General features: G+C 41.7%; 1 protein-coding gene across 3 annotated transcripts; it reads left to right on the top strand.

The window, feature by feature from the left end:
- The first annotated feature begins 14 nt into the window (after positions 1-14).
- On the top strand, positions 15-27,561 carry LOC127361577 (uncharacterized protein KIAA1522). Of its 3 annotated transcripts, none has more exons than XM_051396306.1 (8): positions 15-163; positions 8,817-9,108; positions 20,655-20,798; positions 20,975-21,018; positions 21,129-21,264; positions 21,441-21,551; positions 21,743-25,723; positions 26,573-27,561. In XM_051396306.1, exons 2-8 carry the CDS (start codon positions 8,841-8,843, stop codon positions 26,635-26,637), a joined length of 4,749 nt encoding a protein of 1,582 aa, XP_051252266.1. In that variant the 5' UTR covers positions 15-163; positions 8,817-8,840; the 3' UTR covers positions 26,638-27,561. The 3 variants fall into 3 exon arrangements, with proteins under 3 accessions (XP_051252266.1, XP_051252264.1, XP_051252265.1); XM_051396304.1 differs by having other exon boundaries at positions 8,817-9,120; XM_051396305.1 differs by lacking the exon at positions 15-163 and adding an exon at positions 1,088-1,245 and having other exon boundaries at positions 8,817-9,120.
- The last annotated feature ends 16 nt before the right edge of the window (positions 27,562-27,577 follow it).

Below are 27,577 nucleotides of genomic sequence, written 5' to 3'. Positions count from 1 at the left end.
GACTCCAGTCGCTTCCTGAAGTGATTTTTTTTCACGGAAATGATTCACCTGAAGTTTTCCTTCGGACGGTGAAAGTTTGGAGTTGGAGAGGAAGGGCGCAGCGGGGAGACTTCAAATGGAGAGAGGCTGAATCAACCCATCCGGATCAGAAAAGTTCAACAAGGTATTTGTGTTTCTTTGTCGCTGTATAAGTAGAGAGAGAAAAGTGCATTTATTAGCACACATTGTGTCTATTGACAGATCATCCTAAAACGATACTTTCACATGATAAACAGTAAAAAGTCTTGTTAAGTATTGTTTCAAAAACATAAAATCTGAGTAAAATGACACCAGGATCGACTGAAGTAACTTTTAAAAATGAACAGAAACTAACGAAACAACTCAACTTTTAGGTGAATCTGTTGCATCATGATGTGTGATTAGTCTACTTCAGTTGTTCTAATATAAACAAAAACATCTATAAGATCTGGCTTCAAAATAAAATAAAAATAGTTGAAAACAGTGTGTAATCAGATAAAGTGAGATTCAGTTTGAGTATAGGCATGCATGGAAAACTAGGTGTGGGAGATTTGCTTAGCTTGGCCTTGAGGGATCTTAAGCACAGGTAATTTAAGACCTGTAGTGCTTCTCTCAGCTATGGAACTTATGACAATGAAGACTATTGTGTTATTTCCCAGCACTGTCCCAGCAGCAAGTGACTGCTTGACAGCACGGTGTGACACCTGGTTTAATTCTTGCCAGTCAGTGACAGTCCGTGTGCAGTTCGTAATGCTCTTATATAGATCCACTGCTTGTTGATTAACCTGACAGAGATAACAGGACCACCTCAGGACCTCTTGGAGGGGGGTGGTCTCCCCCTCTCTGTTTGTCCAGTGGCTGTCCTGGACTTTGGACTCGAGGCAAGCTCCAAATCCAAACTTTTCTGGAAACTCTGCAGCAGTTCCAGGGATTGAGGGTTGACGGCTGCAGGTTTACCTCTTGCACCCTCTGGTAGGTGAGGCTGAGACAGAGCCATTTGTTTAGAAAGGGTGTGTCGCATACTGGTACTCCTTCTTTGCCAGCCTGCCATGCCAGGGCTTGTACCCAAGGAGATTACAGGTGTGTTATGTAAGTACTAGAGGTACAGCAGAGTCTGATAGATACCTGAGATTGAGAGACAGGGTGATAGCAGAGAGACAGTGGAAGATGAGGGACAGGATAAGGGATTCACAAGTGCATCCTGTGTTTGGGATATGTTTCAGCCAGGTAGGTTCAACTTTTCCCTTGTTTACTCGTGACCTGTCAGTGACAAAGTGCCCGCTCAGTGGAGGAAAGTGGAAGGTTGTTGGTCAAGAGAGAGAGCAACGGGAGGAACAATTGGTGTTGTAATGGGCAATGACACATGATTATGTGAACGTTGAGTGAGTGGTGGGAAAAGTGTCATGCAGGGCTGCAGTGAGAGGAGGACATTGCTTCCTGATGAGTGTGCTGTTAATCAGAAGGATTAGCTGATGAGTAACTCATCAGCACTTCTGAAAGATTGAATCAATAGCTGTTAGGGGCATTACGGCAAGATGGAGCATTGTGTGTGTATGCAAGCAGCTCATTTCTGATCTTTCTACTGCACTTGCATCATGCATCATTTCTCGTCTTTCTGAAAGTTCTCATCGGATCTGGTCCAAACTGAGTACTTTTTTAAATTCCCAGACTACATTTTTCTTTGACTGCTGTCCACTCAGGCGACTGTCAGACTGAATGAACTTCAGATTGAAAGGATTTCAAAGCGGCTACAGAGTTTTTGTTTTGACTGGGGCAGAGCAGAGACACCAAGATGCCAGGATGTATTTTTAAACTCTGTGTATCCAGCTGTGTTTGCCCTCGCTGCAAGCTGGTCACTGCCGCTGCACAACACTTTCTTTTTCACCCCTGACTGACCTGTCAGTTCAGGGGTCTTAAGCTCCACAGAGGCTGCAGTCCAGAATTGGACCCCTGGAAGCAAAGCAAACAACGCACTTTACAGAGCTCTGCCACTGTGTCTGCTGAGTGTCTTATTCTGCCAGACGAAAGTCAAAGATTCCTCTGTCCTGTTTTTGGAAAGAGACACAGAAGTAAACAATGGAAAGTAAGATTATAGGGATTCAAACAAACATTGTAGGAATTTTACTTTAATTTGTTTAAAAATGTAATTAAACATACTTACAAGCGTTATTGACAACTACAGGAAATGGATTGGTTGTATTAATAATAAATATTTATTTTAAGTCAATTTCAAAGAAAATTGACAACATTACCAACTTTCATTTTAATGAGTTCGTAAGTGAGTTTTGGGGCTTCTTTGGGTTTTGGGCTGATGGCCACATAAAGAAAACGGTCCTCAGACAATAATTGATTATAATTATAAGATAAGAATAAGATTATAATGGGTCACTGTTTTCTGACATGTGAATGACAAACTGGTTAACCAAGAAAAATATTAACAAATTAATTGTTAATGATAATAAGGATCGTTAGTTGCAGCCCCAAAATCAGTTTTAAGTACACACACCACATTTTAATGCAGCTGCCTCCGGTTTTTTAAACATAGACAGAATGTTACCATAATGTGTTTACTTTTTGAGTTCAACCCTCACCATCATCAAAACATATCAGCAATTCCACTGACTGTCCTGTTTCCATAGAGATAACATATTTGTGTCTCCCCTCTAAAAAGACACAGTGAACAATAATCTCTGCCAGTGCACACAGCCACATATTATAATGTTATCTCAAAATGACTCTCATGCGCCAGCCATTATCCTTTTTCTTTCATGGCTCTGTCTCCCAGGCCACCGTACTGTATGAGGGATGTGTGGCTGGGAGTGGGGTGGCGAAAGGAAAAAAAGAAAAAAGAGGACGGGATAGGGGGTGGAGGTGTAAGAGGGGGGTGAAAGCAGATTTGGAGTGAAGAGTTCCTCAGTCGGTAATTATGAATCTCTCAGGAATGCAGCCGCTGCTCTTACCAGACAAGCTGCTGCATGGCTACAGCACGCCAGCTTGCATTACCTCGTCCACAGATCTCTGCTCAGTAACACGCACGCACGCACGCACGCACGCACGCACGCACGCACACACACACACACACACTGTCTATAACCTCAGTGAGTTAAGTTACATACAATTTTGGGTTTATTTGTGTCATTATTGTCTTACACTGTTATTGTTGTTTATTTTTATCACTGTCATTACCTACATGGTCTTTTTCTGAAACTGTATCCTTTCTGCAGCAAACACAGGGACCACATAATGTCAGCAAGGGGTTGTCTTTCAGTCCAAGTCCTTAGCCACTGTGTATTTATGCTGATATGTTGGTATGGGACCAGATTTTTAGGAAACATTCTTGCAGTCCTCTCTGTCAGTGCAAACATACTTCTGCTGTGAAACGGGACCCTATTTCCCTTAAGATGGGAAACCTTTCCATTGATGCCCGATGACTCCCACAAACCTCTCCTAAGAAGTTCTCCTCTGTCATTTCACAGATTGGTTTCAAACCTCAGAAAGTCGTGGAATTGAGTATTTCCAGTTTGAGTCTTGATCGTCATCCATCACAGTACATTTCTTGAACATGGAGTGTTTGCACATGAGCTTTAGCCCAGACTAGGTTGCTTTAAGTCTGCTCTTGAGTAGCAGCGCTCTCCTTTGTTTGATAATGCCCAGAGAAGACAGCCAACGCCCTGATTGATGCCTTCAGGTGATGCACAGCAACACCAGTTTTCACACTGCCCAAACACTTGCTATTTAGTTACAGAGCCACTTTAAGTGTGGTTTAAAGACTGTTATTGACAAAACTGGCTGTTACTGTAAAGTCTATTCCGGTGATCTCAGCAGGAAGACTGGAACAGATCCAAAACATCCTTTTTTTTCCCCAAAAAAGGAAGTTATTAACCTTGTTAAAGTATTATTTCTGTCTTTTGGAGACTAACCACATTCACCCTGACCTTAACCTTGCTCACTGACAGCTAAGTCATGCCATGTGAAACCCAGCAGCTCAGGCGTAGAAGTGAATGGCCTCCTGGTTAAACTGAGCCAGTCCTAATTCAAACAAAGGTGGCTGCCTGTATCACCGCCACTCCCTCTTGGCTTTGCCTTATCCCCATGAGCTACTGGAGTCTGCTCCGTCAGCTTCCCTGTGTGACTCACCAAAGTCAAAGTTACAGTTCCCGGAGACCCCTCCCCTTTCCTTGTCCCCCCCGTCATTGCCTGCAAAATTCACATTGTTCATATTTGCCAGAGTTGATAAGGCTGTGAGTACACTTGAGCATAAAATCAGTATTGTGAGTTTACCTGATGATAGGCTCCTGTACCCTCCAGTTTGAGTTTGTGTAGGTAGTTCAACTCTGAACCTAATTCTTTACCACATGGGTGCGGTTTGTTGTAAAAAACCAACGCAGTGGGTGCCAAAACATTTTATTAAATCCCACCTTCAAGGCATTCAGTGTGTAAAAACAAACACTGACAGTTATTTGCACTTCCTCTGACATACTGGATCTGTTGAGGGTGTGTTCAGCTTAAGTCATTCGGATTTAAAGAAATGTTCATATGTAACAAAAACCGGCTTTCCCCCTTTGTTTTACACACCAGTTTATCAAAGAAAGGTACAGTAGAGCCCAGTTTAAGATGGAGATTCTAGGTAAATTCATGGATTTGGGGTTTGATTTGCACAGTAAGCCATGCTACTGTGCTTTGCTTCAGGCAAGGCAGGTGTCAGTGCTTTGCTTTGCTTCAACTCTGTTGACCTGCTTGCGTAAAAGTGGAGAGAAGACCCACATTTGCTGTGGAATTTATGTACTGAAGCCCCAGGATATACAGTATATCTGTCAAAAGTACACAATAAATGTAAATTCCAGATATGCTGAGTCTCACAGTCTATTTCATGACAGTGTGTAAACTATTATCAGCCCCAGTTGACTTCATGCAGATATGTACACACTGCTGTCAGTGTCAGATAATCAGTCAGTGCTGCAGGTATTGACACACTGTGTTGAGGTTTGCTGTGTTTGAGCGGTACCTCCTGTCCAATGTGAAAGCCTGGCGTCTTTTGTAAAGGATAAGTAAACAGCATGTTGGAACACATGCCTGCTCCAGCAGGACTGGGGCTGGGCTGGAAAACCACAGCAGGTTTAGTGTGTGTGTGAGAGAGAGACGGAGAGAGAACATACGTTTTTGTGTGTAAATCAGCTTAGGGTATATTATTCGATCATAATCTAATGCACCTTGATGTGGTGTAGTGTAGGCAGTGCTATCTCGGTTTGTGCTACAAATTCTTCTTTCGTGTCTATGGTTTGTGTATCAACTTTTATGAACTGAGAGGCGTGGTTAGGGGTTAGGTGATTGCTGGGACGAATGAAGCAAACCTGTAATTAAAATGTCGGTGATGGTGCTTATGAAGAGAGATTGTGAGTCTAAAGCTTATTTTCTAGAAGGGCAGTAACTTTTCCTAGATAAACCAAAGAGATGTGACATTTCTTTTGTAAATCTTAAGATAAATGATACAAATATAGACGTCATCAAACAAACAGATATTTTTAGAGTGGACACTACACTGTGTGCGTCACCTCATTAAATTTGTTTGCAAAACGGAAAATTGCAGGTTGTTATTTGTAACCGCAGCAACGGTGGCATGAGTCAACTCCTTGAAACAGGACTGCACAGACAGTGGTCTGCTGGGTGGTCCTCCGGTGTGCCCCCAAGTGCTTAGTATTACTCCGGTCCCTCTGTGGTGGAAATAGTACAATGAGTTGATGCACTCCCAGCAGCCCACGGGCTATAAGTGAATGAACCAGCCCCCTCTTCCCCCGAGAGACACGTCTGATTATTGGCGACTGTGGCCAATACATGCAGGGATCTTAGTCATGCTCAAATGACTGTAATTTGGAGCAGGAGAAACACAGGGCTTAGAGCAGGGAGAGGCCTGTTACTTTTCTCCTGCAGAAGATGGATGCTCTTTCTTGTTATTGGTGTTTCACTACAACTCACTCACTTGTGTCTACTCATTACACATTGTGCCACTTGAGTTGTGCTGTGTAGTGAGTAACATGTTCAGCTTGCCTACATTAAGATAACAAATTACTTCAAAAAGGCCCTTGTATGTATAAAGTTTAGAAAAGCATTCAGGTTCTTCAAGTACTCATGGTAATTTAATCCTCTCATATATAGCTGCATACTTCTCTCATGAGTGTGGATGTGAACTTCTCTATTGACCTCAACTATTGGATGGATTACTATGGCATTTTATACTGGCATTCATGGTGCCTGGAAGATGATTCGGTCCTGTGTGTAACATTTTAAAAGGGTCTATTGGCAGAAATGGAATATAATATTCATAGCTATGTTTTAATGACTGTATAATGAAAATAATAATTGTTATGTTTTACTTTAGAATTAGCTTTTTACACCTATAGACACTGCAGGTTACCTTCCATGGAGGAACTGCCATGTTGCTACGGCAGCCCAGAACAGACAAACAAAACACTGACTCTAGATTGGGCCGTCCACGTTTTTGCCGATTTTGCGGCCAGCATAGTTTCTCCTACTTTGGAGAATGTTTGGAAGGTGAGGGTGAAGTAAGGGAGTTGCAATCTGCAATAAATAGTCCACACTGGTCTGTAAATGACCCCTCTGACTTAACCTCTAGCACCATCATTACATCAAAACGTTTGTTTGTCCAATAATTTGGTTTCATGACAAAATATCTCCAAATCTGATTCCCAATTCTACTTTTTGCGAAGCTACCAAATGTTAGCATGCTAAATGAACTAAACATCAGCTTGTCAGCGTTGTTATTGTGAGCACGTTAGTGTGCTGGCATGAGCATTTACCATCTCCGTGCTACAGAGGAGTTATTAGAAAATAATAGAAACACATTATAACTTTAATGAAGGGAGGATTTATTTCAGGACTGTACTGGGCTGCATTAGTTACTATACACAGACCTAATAAACTGGCAACTGAGTGTATATTCCCCATGTTTTCCCCATTCTGACATAGTCAAGACTCAACTCATAAAAGGTTAGTTTATAACAGTATGAACAGCATGTGGCTTTAAAATGTGCACATCTGCCCCGCAATGTTCTATGCAATACATCCAAACCAGAGTCCGCTAACTTCTCATCACAGCTCTCCCTCTCCATTACACAGAGCTTTAATGACGAGGAGCATTTGTAATCCTCCGAGAACATGACATAGGTTTCTGTGGTTTTAGTTTTGTGTCTCGTCTGGGGCAGGGGAGTATTCCTAGAAACTATGTCGCTGAAAGATTTTTGGATATATTGCTCACACACTGTCTGTGCTAAAATCCGTCTGCATTGTTTTCCATGCATGACCGTGAAGCAACATGGCAGCCAAAAACTTTTCATGAACTTTCTCGATGGCAAATCACCCTGGGATTCATAATTCTCTCAATCTGACTCCACTCCCACCTTCCCTCAGTCTCAGTTCGTTTATTTACATGCTCTGACTCTTGTCATCCTAAGAGCCTGATTCTACTCTTAGCCTGTGATCTGGAGATAAGTATCTAATAAAGTACGCAGCTGGAAGAAGCCCAGTGTGAGCTATAGATCCCCAGGAGCATGGCTGGGAAACCTGCCTTAAAGTAGAGGAGTTTAGCAAGGTGGAGGGGTAGAGGAAGGAGGCTGACAGAGAGGCCATGAGCTCATTCTACTGAGAATGAAAAAAAAAAAACAAGATGAAGGAAGACAAAGAAACATAACAAGGAACATGAAACAGAAACTACATTGATATGTGAACGCTGTTTGTCAAAAATGCCTCAGTGCCCATTTGTGACTGTTTATTTTCAGTTCTCTGGCTCCACCAGTGTGCTGTTGTGCCTGTGTGTAAAAGTGCATGAGCCTACGGGTGCGGCTTTGTGAATTATGACTCCATGTTATGGAATGAAGGGAGCGGTGCCAGTTCTTTCTTTGCAGAACTGTGAAGTTTGGTTTAGAGGCAGGAGGGGGGGTCTGTGTAGGCCGAGTGTGTGGGTTGAATGAGCAGTGCCCACGGAGACGCACAAACACAAACAGATATATACACACACATACCAATTGGGGTGGTCTAAAGACTTAGCTGTATTTATTTGCAGTACAACTGGATTCATGGTTTTGTACACTTTACATTACTGACAAGCACTTTCCAAAGTTAAGTTTTAACTGGATTAAAAAAGACCCCCTTTTTTTCAAGATAACACAATCACCTTGCCAAGACTTGAAACCTGTTTGCCATAGGTAATGAATCTATCATTATCAACCTTGGTGCTTTTTTTGGTGCATTCAAGGAAGTGCCAATATCCGCTATGTCAACTGTGGAAAAGCGTGAGCATGATGATCTATGTTGATGGGAAATCAAACCTGGAAGGAAGACAGTAATCATATATGGTAATTGTTGTAAGGACACTGAATTTGGCTTAGCTTCTTGAGTTAAAAAGGTTTCTTTGCAGCAGCCACCTCTCAAATATCGGATGTTGTGATTTTCTTGAGCAGAACAGCAAGGTTGGTTTTCAGCCCCTACTTGCCACTGCATCCAATAACATTAATGTTGACAAGTAATGAAAATAAAGTCAACATTTTGTCTCTTTTTTTCTCAAAATCCCTAACCAAACACCTAAGGATCACCTAAAGCACGTTTCAACTTGATTTAATATTGTACTGGAATTAACTGAAACCAGTGGTGAGCCAGGAAAGTTAAACAAGCAGTTCAACAATATGGTCCTTTGATTATTACCTTTCCTTATGTGCCATCACATGTAGAGCTTGGATGATGATGACTAAAACTTTATTTCCCGTCTCTTCTTTTTCTGTTTTCAGGGTGTCTCTCCAGTGTGAGGTGGTATGTCAAACCGTGACTCACTGGGATTTGGGGACCTAATTCCCCAGGATGTGGTTGATATTTTTGCCCAGGAGAAGCATGGCAAAAGGGGCCGGAAGAAGCGCACGCACTCCCTGGGCCGGGCTTTGGGCTGGCTGAAGGGCAAGAAGAGGAAGGAGCTCGGTGCTAAGGGGCAGAGCCCTGGTCTAGGTCCTGCACTTGACTTGGCCTTGGATAGGCACCCTGCTGCTGGACATCAGGGTGGACACAAGGGAGGACAGAAGTCACAAGGTAACGGTCATGGTAAGAGCCTGCAGGATGCTCAACAGCCATTTTAACTCCTCTAGTATTTTATCAGGTGTTAGTATGTTAGCAGTTGTTCTGTGGTTTGCGTGTTTTAGCTCAACTACAGCTTGCCAATATTTTAGAATTCAACCAAAACATTGCCTTTAGAGCAACACAGAGAATTTAGGTGGGTCAACTGAAACAGACCACACCCACTAACATTATAACACTTAAAATAAAAGAGATAAAATATTAACCTGTTGGAGAAAAAGAGGCACTATTTGAAATTGACACAGCCACTGCCATATATGTAATGTGTGTGGCTATTAAATACTACTAATTTCATAATCATCATAAAATGTGATTTGTCTAAATCTGGTTGGTTTACCACCACGGCTAATCTTCTGGGGGAAACCCTGAGATATATTTCCTACTCTACAGAAGGCCATTAGTTGACATTCACCCTTCTGTGGCAAAGCCGTTATAAGCAGATTGTTGAAAGCTGTGGGTACTTACAATAGCTATTTTTTTCACTATTTTCAAAAAATTCTTATATTCTTAATAATGAATCAATAGAATAATCTACAGATTAATCAAAAAAAAGCCCCACAGAAATATAATTTCAGCACCTGGCAATGTGGATGACAGAGCATCCTTGAATACATGAAAACAGAGTCTCTGCTTGCAATTGTAGTGCCATACAAGATAAGATACCATTGACACACGCACACAAAAACTAAAACAATAATAACGACAGATTATTAAACTGTGTTGAATTCCCTATCTCAGTCAAGGCCATGGCTTTTGTACTGACATAAACTATGAACCAATGGGTGGGTGCAAGGCACAAAATGACTCTAAATCTAAAAATCTAAAAGATATTAGTCAGTAAGTTGAAGTGTGTTATTACCAAGTGAAGTAATGTGTTGCTAATAGGCTAAAACCCACCAGTGTTTTCCTGTAATGCATTGCACAAGATATTTAAAGACATTTCTACAGAGCGCAGCTTAGTTTAGTAACATGACATCTAAGATGAGTCGGGATAAGTTCTTGGGAACCAGTTGAATATGCTGCTCCTTGGCTCCCAGGCATGTATGTTTGTTCACTAGAGGGATGTTTGAACAGACTGACTTCCTGCTCGCCTTCTGACCTCCCATTTGCTTTGTTTGCTGTGAAAAAAATCTCTGTCTGTCCTGTTCTGTGATACCATCACTTAACTTACCTGGTCTTCAGGTTACATGGAGGGTGAAGTGAACAGTGGGACATGCATTAAATGAATGGTGTTTTATTTTAGCCTTCGTGCAGACACACACACACACACACACACACACAAACCCACACAATCAACAGCTTAAGTAAAACCCAACTTATGCACGTAGTGAACACATAAAAACGTTTCATTCACACACTCACACAAAATTGCAGCAACACTCTGACTTTTCCCAGAGCTGTATCTCGATCTTGTTGGAGCTTGCACATGTGCACTCGTATGTCAGCATGCTGAACTGTCCTGTTTTCTCCTTGTGAACGCACTTTTTTTCTGTATGTGAACTGTAAGCACTAACTTAAGTTTTACACCGTCATTAATCACACCTTTATGCAGCCAGACCTGAAACACAAAAACATTAGACAAACAAGCTAAACCTTGTTCTACTGAGCCGGCTTATGCAAAAACAGTACAAACAGTGTTTGGTTCGGGCTGTTTTATATGTGTCTGGCAGTGCTTGTGCAGTCTTGGCTAATTGCTTTACAGACAGACAGACAGACAGACAGACAGAGGAGGCCCTGCCTGTTTTTCTTGCTGCGTCTTCTCCAAGTGGAAGCCCAGAGCTCGTAGTTCAGCTGGAGGGGCATGAGGGGATTTCCACGGGATTCAAGCTCCTTGAGTCTCACACAGTCAAACTGTACCCACAACAGAAGATGAATATGTGTAAACACATTTTCAGTCACATCTGTGACTTGATGGTAAATGATGAATGCCTAGACAAGCGCGTCACCTGCATTATGCAATCTTTACATTATATTGTGCCATTACTTACAACAACGGTGTGAAGAGCTTTGTAAGGGAAAGTAAACTGTGAGGACAGATAAGGTATTCCTCCTCTGCCAAGGTCGGCTTAGAGGCTGCCTCCCACAACGGGCAGAGGCCGTGAAAACTTCTCCTTTACCCTTTACACTTTTCCACACATGCACTCAAGACGAATTACTGGAGAGCGCATTTCTTTTTAAGCTGGAACCAACTTTTAATGATTGTTGTGATGGCAGCCACAGTTAAAATTCTTTTAAATGGTGTATCTACTACGTTATGGTAATAGGCCTCAAGATTAGAGAGATATATCACTATGAAGTGTTGAATATTAAGTGTGATTTATGTGCCAGTTATTAACATACGCTGCTATTGAGCCCTCAGTAATCAAGGTGCTGTGTATGGCGTGCAGATTGTTGGTGCTGGCAACAACCACAGCAAACTCCTCCGCCAGACACTTCCTCTGATTAGAAAAGGAGCTCAGCAATTCCCAAAATGCATCCAGAGGAGGTTTATTGCAGGAGCAGGACATGGTGCAGTGTAACAGACTTGCCCAGAAAATTGAATACCTCCAGCTGAGCCCCTGATGATGCCAGAGGGGCCTCCTGCCCACTAAATGCCTGGTATGGCGGGCACAGTGCCAGTTAATTAAAAGCCATGGCGGGACCATTACAGTGAGGGAGGAACAAGGGGTTTTGTTTTTCCTGACCCCTCCACTCCACTCACACTGTTTCTCCTTGCTCTGAGACACTGGCACCCATAAAGGATCACATGGAGTATGTGTACTAGTATGAACGCCTGGGTATCAAACCCCAATACTTGTTTTGCACAACTCCTCTTCCATGCTGTATATCTCTTTATCAGGAAGGTCTGAGGTTGCTTCTGGCTTGCTTACATGATATACAGTCTAACAATAAGTCATGTGAGATCAAAATAGATACAGTATAAAAAAAACATTAACATCATCTTTTTGAAATAGTTTTTACAAAATACTATTTTTACTCAAAGTGGATACTGAAATTTACGAGAGAAGTAAATCACCATAAAAACAAAATAGACTAGAGCTCAATATAGATTAGAGCTGAAACGATTAGTCCATTAACTATCATTAGTTAATTTTTTTATGGGCATTTCTGACATTTTATATACCAAATGATTGCTTTTAATAGTAATAATAGTTAATTAGTTAAAATATAAGCAGAATACTATAATATAATAATAATAGAAATAAATGTCATGTTTTAAATGTCATGTTTTTCTCAAAAAACAAATGCACTGGGTTTCACTCTGAAAATGGGATATTGTTTTAGAATACATTTTTGACGTACCGTAGTGTGAACCTACTGTTTTTTGGTGATGTACCGCATATTATAAGAATATTATTATACAGTCTATGGACTTAATGAAAAATCAGATTTGTTCTTTAAACAGATATGGCCTGATTTTAGACTGAATTGTGAGTGTTTTATTCAACAAAGTCAGGTAGAGAACATTTTGTGAAGTTTTCTTCATAGAAAACCATGTTTATGTTTCTCAAACTAAAGCACAGAAAGTTGTGGTTTCAGTATCTGTACCAAAAGTCAGGTATCATATTCTCACTCATATTAAAATGCTTCAATGAACACCCAGCCCTAAGTAAATCCTTTTATTCATGTGTCCCTAACAAAGTAACCTGCTATTAACACATCAGACAGTTTAATCTCCCGATGTGTTTGCTTTTCAGTCAGTTTCATTAAAGGATGACAATAGGTTGACCTAGATTCCCGGTTAGGGTGACCGTCTGAACCCTGTAACCCTTGGGTTACTTTTACCCTTTGCTCTTGCAGGAATGTATTTTTGTAAACAAGGCTGGTGGAGTTTGACCAGAGAGGGAACTGCACAGTAGCAGGTTTTGTAGAGATAAACTCTGGCTTCCTGGACCCTTCAGTGTGATTAATCCATTAACTCTGCATTGTCTTCTCTGATTACCTGGACCATGTTTCATCCTGAGCCAAAAGGCAGAGATTATCTGTTGTTACATGTTACTTAACTTCCATTTCTCTAATTCCATTTTACCTGCGTACCTTTCTGACAGTGTTTTATGTCCCCGCTGTGCTGTCAGTTCACACGATCCTGTGTAAAACTAGACGACAGGCCTCTGTTATGCAACTCAGCTCAGATCCTGTCTTAGCTTCATAATGAGGTTTTAGAGCCATTCCCCTGGTTTGGTTAAATGGAAATAAGGTGAAGGGAAGACTGATTAGGTCATACAGTCCTACAAAGGTACGCTCGAAAGGTCACCTGCTCGCTCAAAACACTCCCTGAGAGATTCCTCACATTCCTGAGCTTTATAAAGATATTTCTTTGAGGAAGCTAGAAATAGGGAGCCCTTTGTGTGTGTGTGAGTGTGTGTTTGGCATACATGCCAGGTGGCAGATCATATGAGCTGTTTTATTTGACTTATTTTGTTCAATATTTTCTTATAGACACTTAATTTAAGAGAGATTATTGGGCTTACGTGCATTTATCTGTTGGTTTACTGTATTTTCTGTCAGTTTATCGTGTCAGTTAAAGGTTGCTGTGTGGTGCAGTGGGACACCGATAAACCATTGCCAGGTCAGTTTTGATACAATTGTATAAAGATTTGCAGCTTTTACGGGTTCATCAACAGGTTAGTTTTTGTGAGAAATCTGCTAGATTGTATATAAGGCACAATGGCAGTTTGCATTGTAGCTTAAATTGGGTAAAAAAAATGTGTTTTCATAGAAAGTGGAGCTCAAGTTTTCAGCTTTGCTAGTAGAAGTAAAATACTTGCAACATTATTTTAGGGAATTGAAAGAAAAAACACTGCCATGGAGGCAAGTTACAGCATCCTTAATTAGATTCAAAGATTCATTTGTAAGATACACAATTTTACACACTACAGTGTGCAGTGAAATACACACAGGAGCTTTGGCATTACGGGAAACGTAGTTCTTTTTTTGTGAAGAACAGGGCCAACAACAACACTGAGACATGAGGCCGAAGACGACATCAACCTTCATCCAATTCAACTAAATATTATATGGCTGTTAAAAAATGTCAACAAATTGCAGCTACCTTTTAATACTGTTGGCAACAATGTAGTTTTGTGTTTGTGTGACACAGGATGTCTTATTGTTTTTGTGTTTTGATGACACAATAACAATAAAAGTCAGGAGAACAGGTTTGAGAAAACTTGAGATAGAGTTTCACTTTCTTCTTCTCATGATTGGAAGTAATCATACATACACTCACCTGAGGGAGGAGTATTCCCCTGAGAGAATGTCTCATTATCTAATCTTTATGTGAAAATCAACCTGATGCTGACGTTGTGGGAATTTCTGTTGATGAAGACTTTTGACAACCTGTATAGTAAACAGTTGCACTAATGCTTTTTTATAATCACCGGGTTTTATGGGTATTTACTGGGATTTTATTTCAATAGATGAAGAGTTACCACGCCCAAATGGCAGAGGAGGAGATCATATTTAGATCACTCGAATGGCAAGAGAAGTTTACTAAGTGTCTGTTTGCCCTCTAGTCCCAACTGAATAATGTGCTCCAGTTTCATTTAATCAAGGTCCTTTTATTCTTGATTGCAATTCTCTAACGTTCGGTGTCAGTGTCACCAAACTAAGCAGGAAGGCCAAAAGCGACAGTTATTATTTATAAAATCAAACATTGTTTCATTGTCAAGATACGCAGATATGTGACTGTGGCTTTGCACCAGCTGCACAGGCCATTGTCACGAAAGGAAAACGTTTGCCAACACACTGTGGTAAGTCTACAGAGAGACCGATAAATGCGTTTGGAAAGTTGTGTGAGTCACCAGTCATGCCTTCTGTAGTCAAATGAGGCAGATTTTGAGCAAAGGGGGTTAAAGTATAAATTCACTGTACTGTACAAGTGTCGCAAGTTTAGTAAAGGTGCACACCGTGTTGGTTATTTACGTAGTTTTCCTCTCCAAGAACACACTGTTCTTTTTGTGCATATTCAAGGAATGGAGCTGTGATAAGCCTGCTCTCTGTTTGTATAATAGAGGGACTTGCCCAGTTTACATCAGTACAACCTGCTGCTTTAGTGCCCAGGGGTGTTGGGGAGGTGATCTAACATTTCCTTTATTGTGATATTGAGTCTACAGCCATGCTAGCAATTCTGTCTTGCTGTACTTGAGCACAGTGGTGTGTTGAGCTGAATGCTATTGTTAGCATGCTCACAATAACAACGTTAAAGGCATACTGAGTAGGATTTTCATACAAAATAATCCCTCTTAATCATCACTTATGACCCACTTGATGTGTGTGGCGGTGTCAGAGGTCCCGCCCTCTGCCTGTGTTGTCTTATTTTATTGTGTTTCGAGATATTTGTGTGCAGAGTGTGAAGTCGGGAGGTCGGGACTCTATAAAAACACAGTGTTGGGATATTGAAGTGTGGGCCAAAGTGGTGGATCGACCAACAGACATTTGCCAGCTCTCGTTTCGCAGACTACACAACACACCCACTTTACTACACGTCACAATGGTAACACCCCCGGAGAACATTTCCTGAATTCACATTCACAGCAGTTTGGTTTTCATTTTATACTAAGTACCTAGTAACAAAAAAAAAAACGTGTTTCTCTTTAACTAGCACTTACTTACCTACCAACTTTTTAAGAATTATACCGTAGGTACCCCCAGACCATTACACTGTTTTATTGTCTGTAATCACATATAATAGGAGCCTGTAGCAAAGTCGTGTTTACATTAAACAGGCTCTAGCAGGCCTGAATAGTTTAAATTCTCCTGCATATTTTTTAATGGGATTTTGATTTGTTGCTTATGGCTAACCCTTAGAAATACCTCATCGCTATGTCACTGAGTTTGAGAACATGAGTTTGCTCACTCCTGACGTTTAAACTACAAACTGACAGATGAAGGCTGTGGGGAGGTGCAGGATGTAAACTGATGACTTATGACTAATTAACTATGGTGCAAAAACTGGCCACCTGCAAAATAATAGTAATAGTGTGCGTTTGTGTGCGTCTGGGATATATTTTTGCAGGTATCTGATACATGCTGGTTTGCTGGCATACAGGTTGTGATGTCTGACAGTGAAATAGAGTGTAACCCTGCGTGCCAGATAATGCAGATGTATCCATTACCTGGATTGTCTTCATTGTCACACCATGCTTCTTCTTTCCTTTCTTCCTATCAGCTTTGACGGAGAGATGTTTATATTTTATTCATTGGTAACCAAGAGCATGAAAATAGTCAGTGGAGCACACAAGCTTCGACCAGGACACATTAACGTGTGTGTCCAGGGTATCAAGACTGTACATTCTTGATTTTAGAGAAACAGTGAGCCACCAGCCCTTTCCCACTGTCATCACAGTGTGTCAGTTGAGTTTGCGCTGATTAGAGAGGCTTAAGCACCTGGCAGACAGCACCCTCAGAGCTGGAGAGAATGCCTCTGCATGGCTGTCTGCCCGGCGGTGCAAAACAAGAGACAGGGGCAAGTTAGGGCAGGGATGTAAGGTGTGTGTGTGTGGGGTATGTGCATCTGTTTAATTCCCATGGAGCGGTTCTAAAAAGGACCAGGATCAGGTTGTCTGTGTCAATGTGTATGTGTGTGGTGCTCTTTACAATAATAAATCACAATATTCACAATTTTAACTGTATACGCTCGAAGCTGAGTAGCTCCCTCGTTCCTTGCATTCTGCACTGCATGTATTAACAACAACTTCCCAAAAAAATGATCAATCTGTCCCTTTCAGAGCTTATATCTGTTCTCTCGGTCAACCAATTATATTTTAGGTTTATAGGTTTATAAAGAGAAACTTTGAGGACAGTGAGGGTTTCAGGATTTTAGCAACCTGGAAGGAGGTTTATATTTAACAATTCAAAATAAAGTAACCCAAGTTGGTATTTTACAGGATGATACTAGTACTTCTGGACTGAATGCAGTTAAATTGGGCTTTTCAAGGATGAGGGCTTAAAAAGAACATTTATACCTTCATATAAATAGGATTTACAGGATATAATCAAAAATATGAAAGAAAGGGGACAAAAATCTAACATTTTAGAGACTTGGACTCTGACTATGGTCCTGGTATCAGGTGTGCCTTGGTATATCAGGCTGCTACTGGTCATAGATAAATGTTAAATGTGAAATATAAAGCCAGTTTCTATGCTCTGATTTTGAAGCCTTACTAGAAAATGAAATGATTATTCTCAAATGAAAAACACAAATTTGGTTTCAATGTTAAATTTCTTTTAACTTTCAAGTAATTTCTTTCTGAACCTAAATTGTTTCACAGTGCTATTAATCTAAAATGGTATAGTATTGCCTGGCTGCATGTCATATCCACTGCAGTCTGTGACAGTATTTGTAATTTGTTTACAGTTGTTGATGATGCAACATATCTCCTGAACCCTTCTGTCTCTGTTTACTGCCAGATAACCCATATTTTACCAAAACAAACTCGCCAACAGATGTTTGCTCATTTAAAATGTTTTACTTTAAATCCACCATTATTTACATGTTGCAAAATGTAATCATAATTACTCCCTTGAGCTGATTTTTTTTTTTTAACACATTGTTTTCCTCACTAGAGGCTGAAGTCGGCAACTTGAATAAACTGGTCACACAGTATTACATCCATTGGATTTAGTATATTTATCCAAATCCGAGATGTAAACATGAGTTTGTGAGTTCATACATAATCACCACCAGCCCGTTAATACTGCCAGCGTCCGAGCAATCAACCAGTGACAGATGGTGTCTTTAATATGTCAGTGATTAATATGGACACAATTACAATGGGATCACAGAACCAGTGATAATGTGAGCCCCTCATTAACGCGCAGTCGTGCCCCACCCATCACTCCAGGCCTCTCCAGTCGAGTGTGTACTGTCATGGTAACCAGATAAGTGTTGTCATAGACTGACTTTACCTTACACATACATATCAACTTACTGTTTAAATCTATAGGTAGAAGCTTTCACCTCAGCAGTGGTTTCTGTTGAAATAATGATTTCTACTTGTTACTACGTACTGGTAACACATGCGATTCATTTCTTTTCTTTTCTTTGTAAACTGCTTTTGTCTTGAGTCACTCATTAGGATCACCACCATGGGAATGTTTTCCATTTGTTCAGATGGCATACATTCCATGTCATGTCTGCTCAGCACACCAGGAAGTGAACAAACCCCGTAGCTGCAAATGAGTTTGAGTTGTCCTAAATAGAAAACAAAAAGAAAAAAAGATGAAGAAATAGTCTCAACAACAGAAGTCTCACTTGAAAACAAGTTTTTAAAAAAGTGCACGATGTCTCCCCAGATCAGAAAGTTAATCTCTAGATAGTAGCTCTCGATTAAATGTGAAATTTAGGATCTTATGCCATCCTCTGTATTCTTGCTCCATAGAAACGGATCTAATGTAATTCTCCTGGAAACAATAGGGAACATTTTTCACATGTGTGACCATGTGCTGTGGAGCTGCAGGCCTCTTTTTTTAAACATGTTTTTAATCTTGTTTCAGGAATAGATTCTTTTAATTCACTTACTCCCCCTTGTGGCAAAACAATAAAGTTATAGGTCTCTTAATGACGTCTGAGGAATTAATAGATTTGCTCGATTACTAGAGTTCTATAGTGAAAAAATCTAACAAAGCAGCGTAGTGTTATTTATTAAAAGCTGTGGCTCAAGTAACAGGGAGCCACCCGTGACGCCCTCGTACCTCAAATCCCTGACAACAGCTTTCTCTTCCCTTCAATGATTACATGTATGATCTCAGTTTGATCCTTACCCTGACTGACCAATCCGGGTTGAGTGTGCCTGCAGATGGGGAGCAACGGGGATGCTGGGTATCTTGTTGAGCAGCGAGTGGGGGAGATAGAGTAGAGAGGGATGGCAGGAATTAGGCTGCTGAGGATTAATGTCTGAGCTCTGATTGTCTATTGGCTGTAGAGACCTTCTCCGCTCCACATGGACCTGAACTGACAACAACAGCTTCATCAAAAACAAGATTTTTATCCTGTCTTGATCTTTCCAGGATGTTGTTTGAGCTGTCAGACTGCGGACTACACCTTTAGTTCTAATTCCTCCTCCTCTTTCTTCAACTTTGGCATAGTTTTGGTTTACTTTTCGATTACTTTCCAAGATTTAGGAGACACCATGGTAGTGCTTTTGACTCATAAGTCTAGTATGAATTTCTACTGCTTTCCAACAGTCTTCAAGAGGAAAGGTGAGTGAAAGCAGCACATGCCAGTTGTTTGAAATTATAAGACAACAGACCTGATTGGGTTATGAGTCAAACCAATTGTTCCTTGTTAAAACTGCTATTCACGTATGGCCAGTACAGGCTGGATTATCTGGCTCACCTAAGAAAGGCAGTAAAGTAATTAAAGCGTAGTCATTCACTGTCGCTGTAGACCATAAAAACCACAGTCAGTTTGTAATGTGTGCTCTCCTGATATATAATGTGCTGTGATTTATAGTCTCACTTAGCAACTAATATTTGCTCTAAATTGCAGGAAAATAAAGTAAGAAGAAGAATTCTGCATTTTAATAGATAGTTGCTTATTATTTTCTGCCACCAGAGCACCCGTAATGCTGTTACAGAAGAGACAGTGGTAATAATTAGTAGCGATCACTGAGCACATGACTGTCAAGGCTAATTCCAGCATGGTCTTATAGCTACAGTGGAGTAAAGTAGGTGGCTAAATGTGGAGCAGCTGTCTCTATTACATAAAAGTGTCTAAGCAGGTTGTTAGCCCAGTGATGCCAGACTGTCCCCAAGCATGACAGAGTTGAATCACATGCCAGTTGGTCAGCAAATGTAGAGCTACTGTAACACTTGTTTTTGTCTTATGCAAGTTTTCTCGTTCTTTTTATATGAGATGCATTTTTAAAATGCAAAAATGCTGAGTATTTGCACAGTTTTGCACTTTCTAAGTAAAATCATGCAAACATGCAAACCAGTAACTCAGCTTGGTGTTGTATAAATAAGTTGTGTAAGTCATTAGAATAGGTTATTGGAGTTTACATATGACTGAATGCAATTTATATCTCAAAGCAAGTTGACATGTTTTCTTGGATGGTGCCCATGGTTCATGACAAAGTATTTCAGGTATTTTATAATTAGCTGATGAAAGATTGAACTGATGTAGGAAGCATGTAACAAGATGTGACAGCAATTTAATTAGTGTCCTTCTCACTGTCTTTAAATTAAGTGATACTTAAAGAAAATACAAAGCATATGTTTCTGACGGTAGAGTTTTTTATATGATTATCCCCAGTTAAGTCGTTGTCAGTCATTGGAGTTCAAACCTGCCTGAGTGGAACTGGAGTTCAGCCTTTTTAACTCACACTCACGCTCAGGTATTAACCCTCAAACATATTTACTGTTCCTGTGCTTAAATGTCCCTGGCAGACACCTGAATGCTCTCATCCTATCCATATGGCCCCTTTATTTACTGTTACAGTAACACAGAGCTTTGAGTTGATCTAAGCTGATCCCCTCTCCCTTCTCTCTACTTCCAGCTGTCCCAAAGCGAGATGACGATGACGAAACCCCGGCACCCCCTTTGTTCCAGGAGAATGTGTTCATTGAGGCCAGCAGGCCCAAGTACCTGGAGAACCTTCACACTGAGGCCCTGGAGGGATTGAAAATGATGCAGCAAGAAGGTACAAAACACTCTAGTTATACATCTTGTGTCATTAAATTAAAGGGTGTCCCATGCCAACATGTTGATAACTGTCTATATATTACTCAAGAGGGTGTGCACCAGAGAATATAAACACAGCTAAGAATCTTAATCGCCATTATAAAGCTACAGAGTTAAATGTTACTCTCTTTGCAGAAACCAATAATGGTGTGGAGTACCAGGATAATGAAAGCACAATTGTAAGTGACGCATCACACCCAGAATTATTGTTTTTCTTACACTTACTGCACATGCACACTTCTTTCACAAGTGATTTTCTTCTAAAAAAGATTGTTTCTCTCTTTTCCAGTCGAATATGACAGTCAACACAGACGGGGAAGGTGGAGGGTTTATGACAGACAGTACCATTGCTGACACAACTTCTGTTGTCTCTGTACAATCGTCTGTGTCCACCAGATCTTCCCGCTCTGGACTCACCAGGCAAGGTAACTTCAACACAAGCATATTTATATCCCATCTTGGTCATTACACAACATATAGTGATGCAAACACATAAAATGTCAGATTAAACATTTAATGATGAGATGTATAGATTATATTTAGTTTAAATAAATCAAAGGCTCATGTTTTTTGCATTTCTCTCATACCTTTGTCTGTCCAGGATCTACATTCAGGCCCTTGAACTCTGGGAAAAAGTCAGAAAAGGCCAAGACAAGGAAAAGACACAGGAAGACTGTTGTGGGTATCCCAAAGCATGTTCAGAGAGAACTGGGTATGCAGCTCTTTATTTAAACGTATTATTATTTACAAAAAAAAAACATCCATCTATTAATTATTCTTTAAATTGAATGAGCTTCATTCAGAAATATAATATATATAGAAAATAAATGGATGTTTTTTTTGCATGTCCATTTCCTTAATTATTAATATGAAGTGCTAATTGGTCATCCTGTCTTCTATCAGGCCTGGACAGAGTGGGTTGTTCAGTGACTCAGAGGTTAGATGAGGAACAGCTTTATAATGGTGAAACTGACGACAGCTGCGCTGATGGACCAGAGCAGTCACAAAAAGGAGCCAGTGCCAACTTTCAAAACATGATCCAGCCCCTCAACAAAGACCAACTGGAGAAGCTCGGTGCCACCCATGCTGGTCATAGGGATGATCTGGCCCTGCTGCACCGCATGGGCCCCGGCTTCTCAGGTGAGCAGAGGCCTCGGTCCTTGGCTGTCCCCTGGATGACCACTGCCAACAGCCTCCAGCAGGAGCCACCCAGCCCTGTCATGTCCATGTCACCCCAGGCCCCCTACATGTCCAAAATCATTCCCAATGCCGTGTTGCCACCCTCCATTGACGTTGTGGAAATCAGCCGTGGACGAAGTCGCAACAGTGTACGCACTGTCAGCAAGAGCAGCCTGTTGCTGTCAAGCCCAGCCCCCTCCCGTGCTTCCTCTAGAGCCTCTTCCTCCAGAACCACTTCCTCCAAAGCCTCCACCATCTCCTCTGCCTCTCGCCACAACCCTCCCAACCTGTCAGACAGCTCTTGTTGGAGCAACTCTGAGTCCTCAGAGACCTTGGTATCGGACTCCTCAACCATCTCCAGCAGCAGCACCCCCAGACAGAGGTCACAGGACAGAGCCTCTTCAAAAGAAGACAAAAACAGTGTTCACTCCTCCATCAGCAAGGCTTCGAAATGCACCTCCAATGGCAAGCTCGTTGTTAAGGGAGGCGAGGTTAAGAAAGAGGGCCCATTTGTGCGTAGCCTCTCTGTCATGAAGCCAAAGAGGGCTCCTCCTCCTCCAAGTCGCTCCTACTCCCTTCACAATAAGATGAAGCGCCGGTCACGTGATCTGGCGGAGGTAAGGATCATTTCAGGGGAATCATCTCTTCATAGCATCTCAGCCTCAGGTGAGGAAAATGAAAAAAACAATTCTGGATCTTGTCCTACGCCCTCCAGAATCATAGACAGCCCTGGATACAACGCTGACACAAGTTCTCTGGATGAGTCTATAGGTTCTGTGTCAGTAAGTCCCTTCAGATCCCAGCTGCAGGCACGAAAAGGAGAGAAAGCTGCAAAAGTTGAGGAAACTGCTTCCAGAGATGCTTCAAAAGAGAAGCAGGGACCACTGCAGGAGAATAAGCCAAGCAAAATAGTCTCCCCATCCAGTGGCTACTCCAGCCAAGATGGCAGGTCTGCGCAGCTTTCTAAACAGCCCCACAGCTCATCTCCAAGAAACAAAAGAGGCCTTTTAGCTAAGCTCCAAAGGTTTTTCCCTGGGCCCACTCCTGCTGCTTCAACTCCACCCCCTCCAACACAGCCAGATGCTCCAAAGGATTTAAAAGCTGACACCCCAGTCGATATCAGCCCTTCAGTAAGGACCTTGAGAGAACTCTTTAACATCCCTCCACCACCTAAAGTCCATGCACCTCCACCACCTCCTCCGGAGGTATGGGCTCACAGCAAGCGTACCTTTGAGTTGCTACTGGGACCCCCGGCTCCTGATAACGTTTATGCCATCATAAAGAAGAACCCAAAGGACAGGAGACAACAGAGGAAGTCTCCTTCTGCATCTACAGAGGGCTCTGTGACGAGCTTGGTGGTAGAAAGAAAACATAAGAATCCGACTGTAATAGTGGAGTCTGTTAATGGATCCGTACATGTTCTAGAGACAAAGAAAGTTCAAGAAAGTGAGATTTTGAATGCAGAGATTCACGAAGAGAACAATGACAGACTGGTAGAGCAGAATGTTGATGTCAAGGGAAATAGAAAAGTGTCAGAAAAAGATGAGAAAGTAAAAGTATGTGATATATTAAATGGGATGTTAGTGAAGGCGGTAGAGAGACGTGAAGAAAGGCTGGCAGCAGTGAAAGAAGAAGAAGCTAAAAACACATCCACACAAGATACAGAGGTGAAGACTAACAAGGATACGTTATCTGCCATTTCATTAGTACGCATTCCTCTATCTCCCTCTCACCCTTTGGTGCACAATCCTCCCCAACCATCCACCAAACAGACCACAGAGTTGTCTTCAGTACAAGTCGTTGTATCCCCTGAGTCGTCCTGGCCCCCACCACCTCCACCAATGGGCCTTGGTGGGCCTGATGAGATTGATTTCTCTCTCCCGCCTCCCCCAATGTTTGGTGAGGAGGGTTTAGTTATACCTGTTCAGGTGCCACCAGAGAGGTCCATTCCTGGTGGTGACTCCTCTTGTATAACTACATCTGTTTTATCAGTGGTGAAAACAGAATGTGCAAGGGTGACCACAGAGGCTGAACCACAGAAGCCCAGTACATCCAAGGGGATTGTACAACCAGCCCTGAATATCCCACCTCCCCCATCATATACGGCTCCCCCTCCACCACTTGAAGCAGTCTCCCCTTCTACAATTAAAAAGGTATCTCCTTCAATGCCTCTGCCACCACCTAAAGAGTTTTCTTCACTGCCACCTAAAGAGGTTTCTCCTCCACCACCTGAAGAAGTTTCTCCTCCACCACCTAAAGAGGTTTCTCATGTAAAGCCCAAAGAGTCCTCTCCTCCTCCAAGTCAAGAAGCACTTGTTAAAGACGTCTCCTCCACACTGGTCCCAGTACCAGTTAAAGAGGTCCCAGTACCAGTTAAGGAGGTCTCCCCTCCACTGGTTATCAAAGTCTCCCCTCTACCTTGTCAAGAGGTCTCCACTCTGTCCACTGAAGAGGTTTCTCCTCCGTCTTCTCAGGAGAATGCCCATCAATCTTCTGAAGAGGCCCCACCTGTTAGCAAACTCACTCCGCCACAAAGTATTCCACCTCCACCACCTCTACCCTCACAACCCCAGTCGTCAGAGCAGGAGATTGATATTCCACAAGAGAACGTCCCTTCCGAATCTGAAACTATCCAGGTTTCATCTAACAGTATTCTCGCACCCCCTCAGAGTATTCCACCACCCCCACCCATACAGCCTCTCCACCAACCACCAATTGTACCCCCAAATACTGATGGTTCAGCAACCAAGGAGGTCTCAAATTCACCACCATCTGAAGTCTCTATTCCACCAGCACTTGAAAACTCTCTTTCAACAGAAAAGGCTCAAGAACATGCTCCTTCTCCACCTGGTAACATTCCTTTACCTCCACCTTTACCTGTACAGGGTCTTGCAAGCATTAAATACCAGCCAAGTCCTGCAAGCACAGAAAACCAAACCCCAGAGCTGACCCCTGCCCCTGTTTTACAGGACGAACCCATTCCCATTGTCACCCCCTCACTTCTGCAGATGGTCAAGCTGCGTTCCGTCAATAGCAGCCCCGAGCCTCCTACAGCTGGGGAGGAACCGAAGGCTGAGATCACACTGAGGAATCAGCCGCCCAGTCATGAGGTTCCAATCTCATATGCCAGTGGTGAGGCTCCCCAGAAGCCCATCAGAAAGTCTCTAATCATGACCTCTCCCACATCCACTTCCCCACCTGCCATAGTTATTTCACAACCAGCTCTGCCCAAGTCCCAGTCTCTTGTGGTTCCACCTGGGTCTGAATCCACAGTACTGTCTCCTACGAAAAAGTCTCCTCCTGCCATGACCGCCTCTCCTTCCATGAACCTTCAGGAGGCCATCCGCCTCAGGACAGCAGCTAGATCAAAAGGCGGCCCTGCATCTCGCCTCAGCCTTCACTCACCAACATCACCAATAGACCTCCATAAGTCCCCTTCCAGCACAGCAAGCTTTATCTTCTCCAAAAGCAACAAGAATGTGGTGATTGAGACCAAGCCGGCATCGGAGACCAAGACAACCACACAGAAGAACCTGGAGGTTTCCTCTGTAACAAAGGTGGTGAGTGACGCAGAGTCGGTGAAGAAGGGAGTCAAGGTGCCACCACCTGTTGCAAAGAAACCCAAAACGAAGGGAAAAGAGATTGAGACCAGTGAAGGGACGGAGAGTACTGCAGGACAGGAAGCACTGCAAGAGAGTATCAAGGGTAAGAGAGATGATCCATTATAAGGATCAGAGATAGACTGGAAACGATGCGATGATAAGGTTCCTTTGTTCGAATCAACAGTATAAGACTGAGACTCTTGTGATGCTAACATGGTCACAATGTTAGTGCTAACCTGGTGATATTTAGGCAGTTACATCTAAATAAATTACAATATTATAGGTGAAGTGTGTCACATTTAGGAGGATCCATTAGCAGAAATGGAATATAATATTCATAGGTATGTTTTTATCAGTGTATAATCACCTGAATATAGGAACCATTGTGTTTTCGTTCCCTTAGAATCAGTTGTTTTTATCTACAGACGCCGCAGGTCACCTTTTGTTAAGTCCGCCATGTGTAACCACCATGTTTCTACAGTAGTTTAGGACAAACCAAACAATGGCTGTAGATAGGGCCTTTCACGGTTTTCTCAAGTTTTGCGGCAACCATATTTTTTCCTACACACATACTGATGCCAACGGTTAATTGCAATCTGCCACTTCACCGCGAGATGGACCTAAATCCCTACACACTGGTCACTTATCACCAGAAGAATCAATTCAGCTAATTTAAAAACATGGTTGGTTTGTATCAGGTATCACTTGCTAAGTAGCTAATTTGGGATACTTAAATTATGTGACTAGAGGCTTAGTGGTGTTAACTATCTTGGAATAATGTAGGATTAATGAATTAACAGGACATTTTCCTGTTCTTTCCATTGTTCTGACATTGCCTGAATGCAGGTGTAATGCTTACCATGTTCACCGTAGCTTGTTAGCCCTAAACACAGTGATTACAATTGCAATTTATTCAATTGTTGTGATATAAACATAAGTTCTCTCACCTCAGATGCAGCGGAGAATACGAATGGGACAGCAGGTACTGTTGAAGGAGAAGAAACGCCATCGACATGATTGTAAAGACTGAAGGAGACATGGGAAGGACATTAATTACACTGAATCTGAATCTTCTGTTGGTCTTTGTATGTGAGAGACAAGGAACTTGATTTGGATAGATGAGATACATATTTAAAAGATTGCATTTAGAAAATTTATGTTAATGGTGTAGGTCTTAATTTTCTCAAGTACTCATTTTGCATTTTACTAAGAGTAAATACAATATATTTTGTTATGCCAGAGGGTCTTCTGAGCTTTACAGTTGCTAGAGATGGGAATATACTGCCCTCTAGTGTCAAACAATGATTGTACCACTTATGTCCTGCTGAATCAGAGCTTTAGTTTAATCAGTACTCTTAACAATGGGACTTTTGGGTGCTCTGTAAATATAGCAAAATGTTGTACATTTAACATATCCAGTAATGACGGATCTGTGCTACACAGTTCTGTATATTTTTCCAAAGGAGTTTCCACACCAATTATATTTGTTAAAAAAATATTATCTTAAGTTATTTTTCCTGTTTTCATGTTCAGAGGAGGGTCTCTACAGACAGACTGTCTTCTTTGCAATGCTGTGTTAAAACCCAAATATCACTTAAATCAGATTTGTTTGTATAGCTCTTTATCATATCCAAATATATGTTCTTCTCAAAAACCCTGTGTGTCATTTGTTGTGATTCACAACTATCTATGTGCATGACCATTAACGTCACAGAAACAATGAACAGACATGTAAAGCAATACTGGAATCATTGTTTTGTAGCAAATCTTTATGCTGCTTTCAGTTACTGATAATGGAGACAGTGCCTTTCCTCGCAGTTAGGGATCAAACTGTGGTATATTTGTGTTGAACTTTAATATATTTTAAACTGGTTTCAGAGACTGTAATGTAATAATAAATCATTCATACTGGAAAGAATAAAGATTTATGGACCGATCAAATGGTCGTATTCTTTCC

This window comes from Dicentrarchus labrax, unplaced genomic scaffold (assembly GCF_905237075.1).
Source record: "Dicentrarchus labrax unplaced genomic scaffold, dlabrax2021, whole genome shotgun sequence".
Taxonomy (NCBI): domain Eukaryota; kingdom Metazoa; phylum Chordata; class Actinopteri; family Moronidae; genus Dicentrarchus; species Dicentrarchus labrax.
Note: the sequence above shows the minus strand (reverse complement) of the source record. Positions and strands in the feature narration are given on the sequence as shown.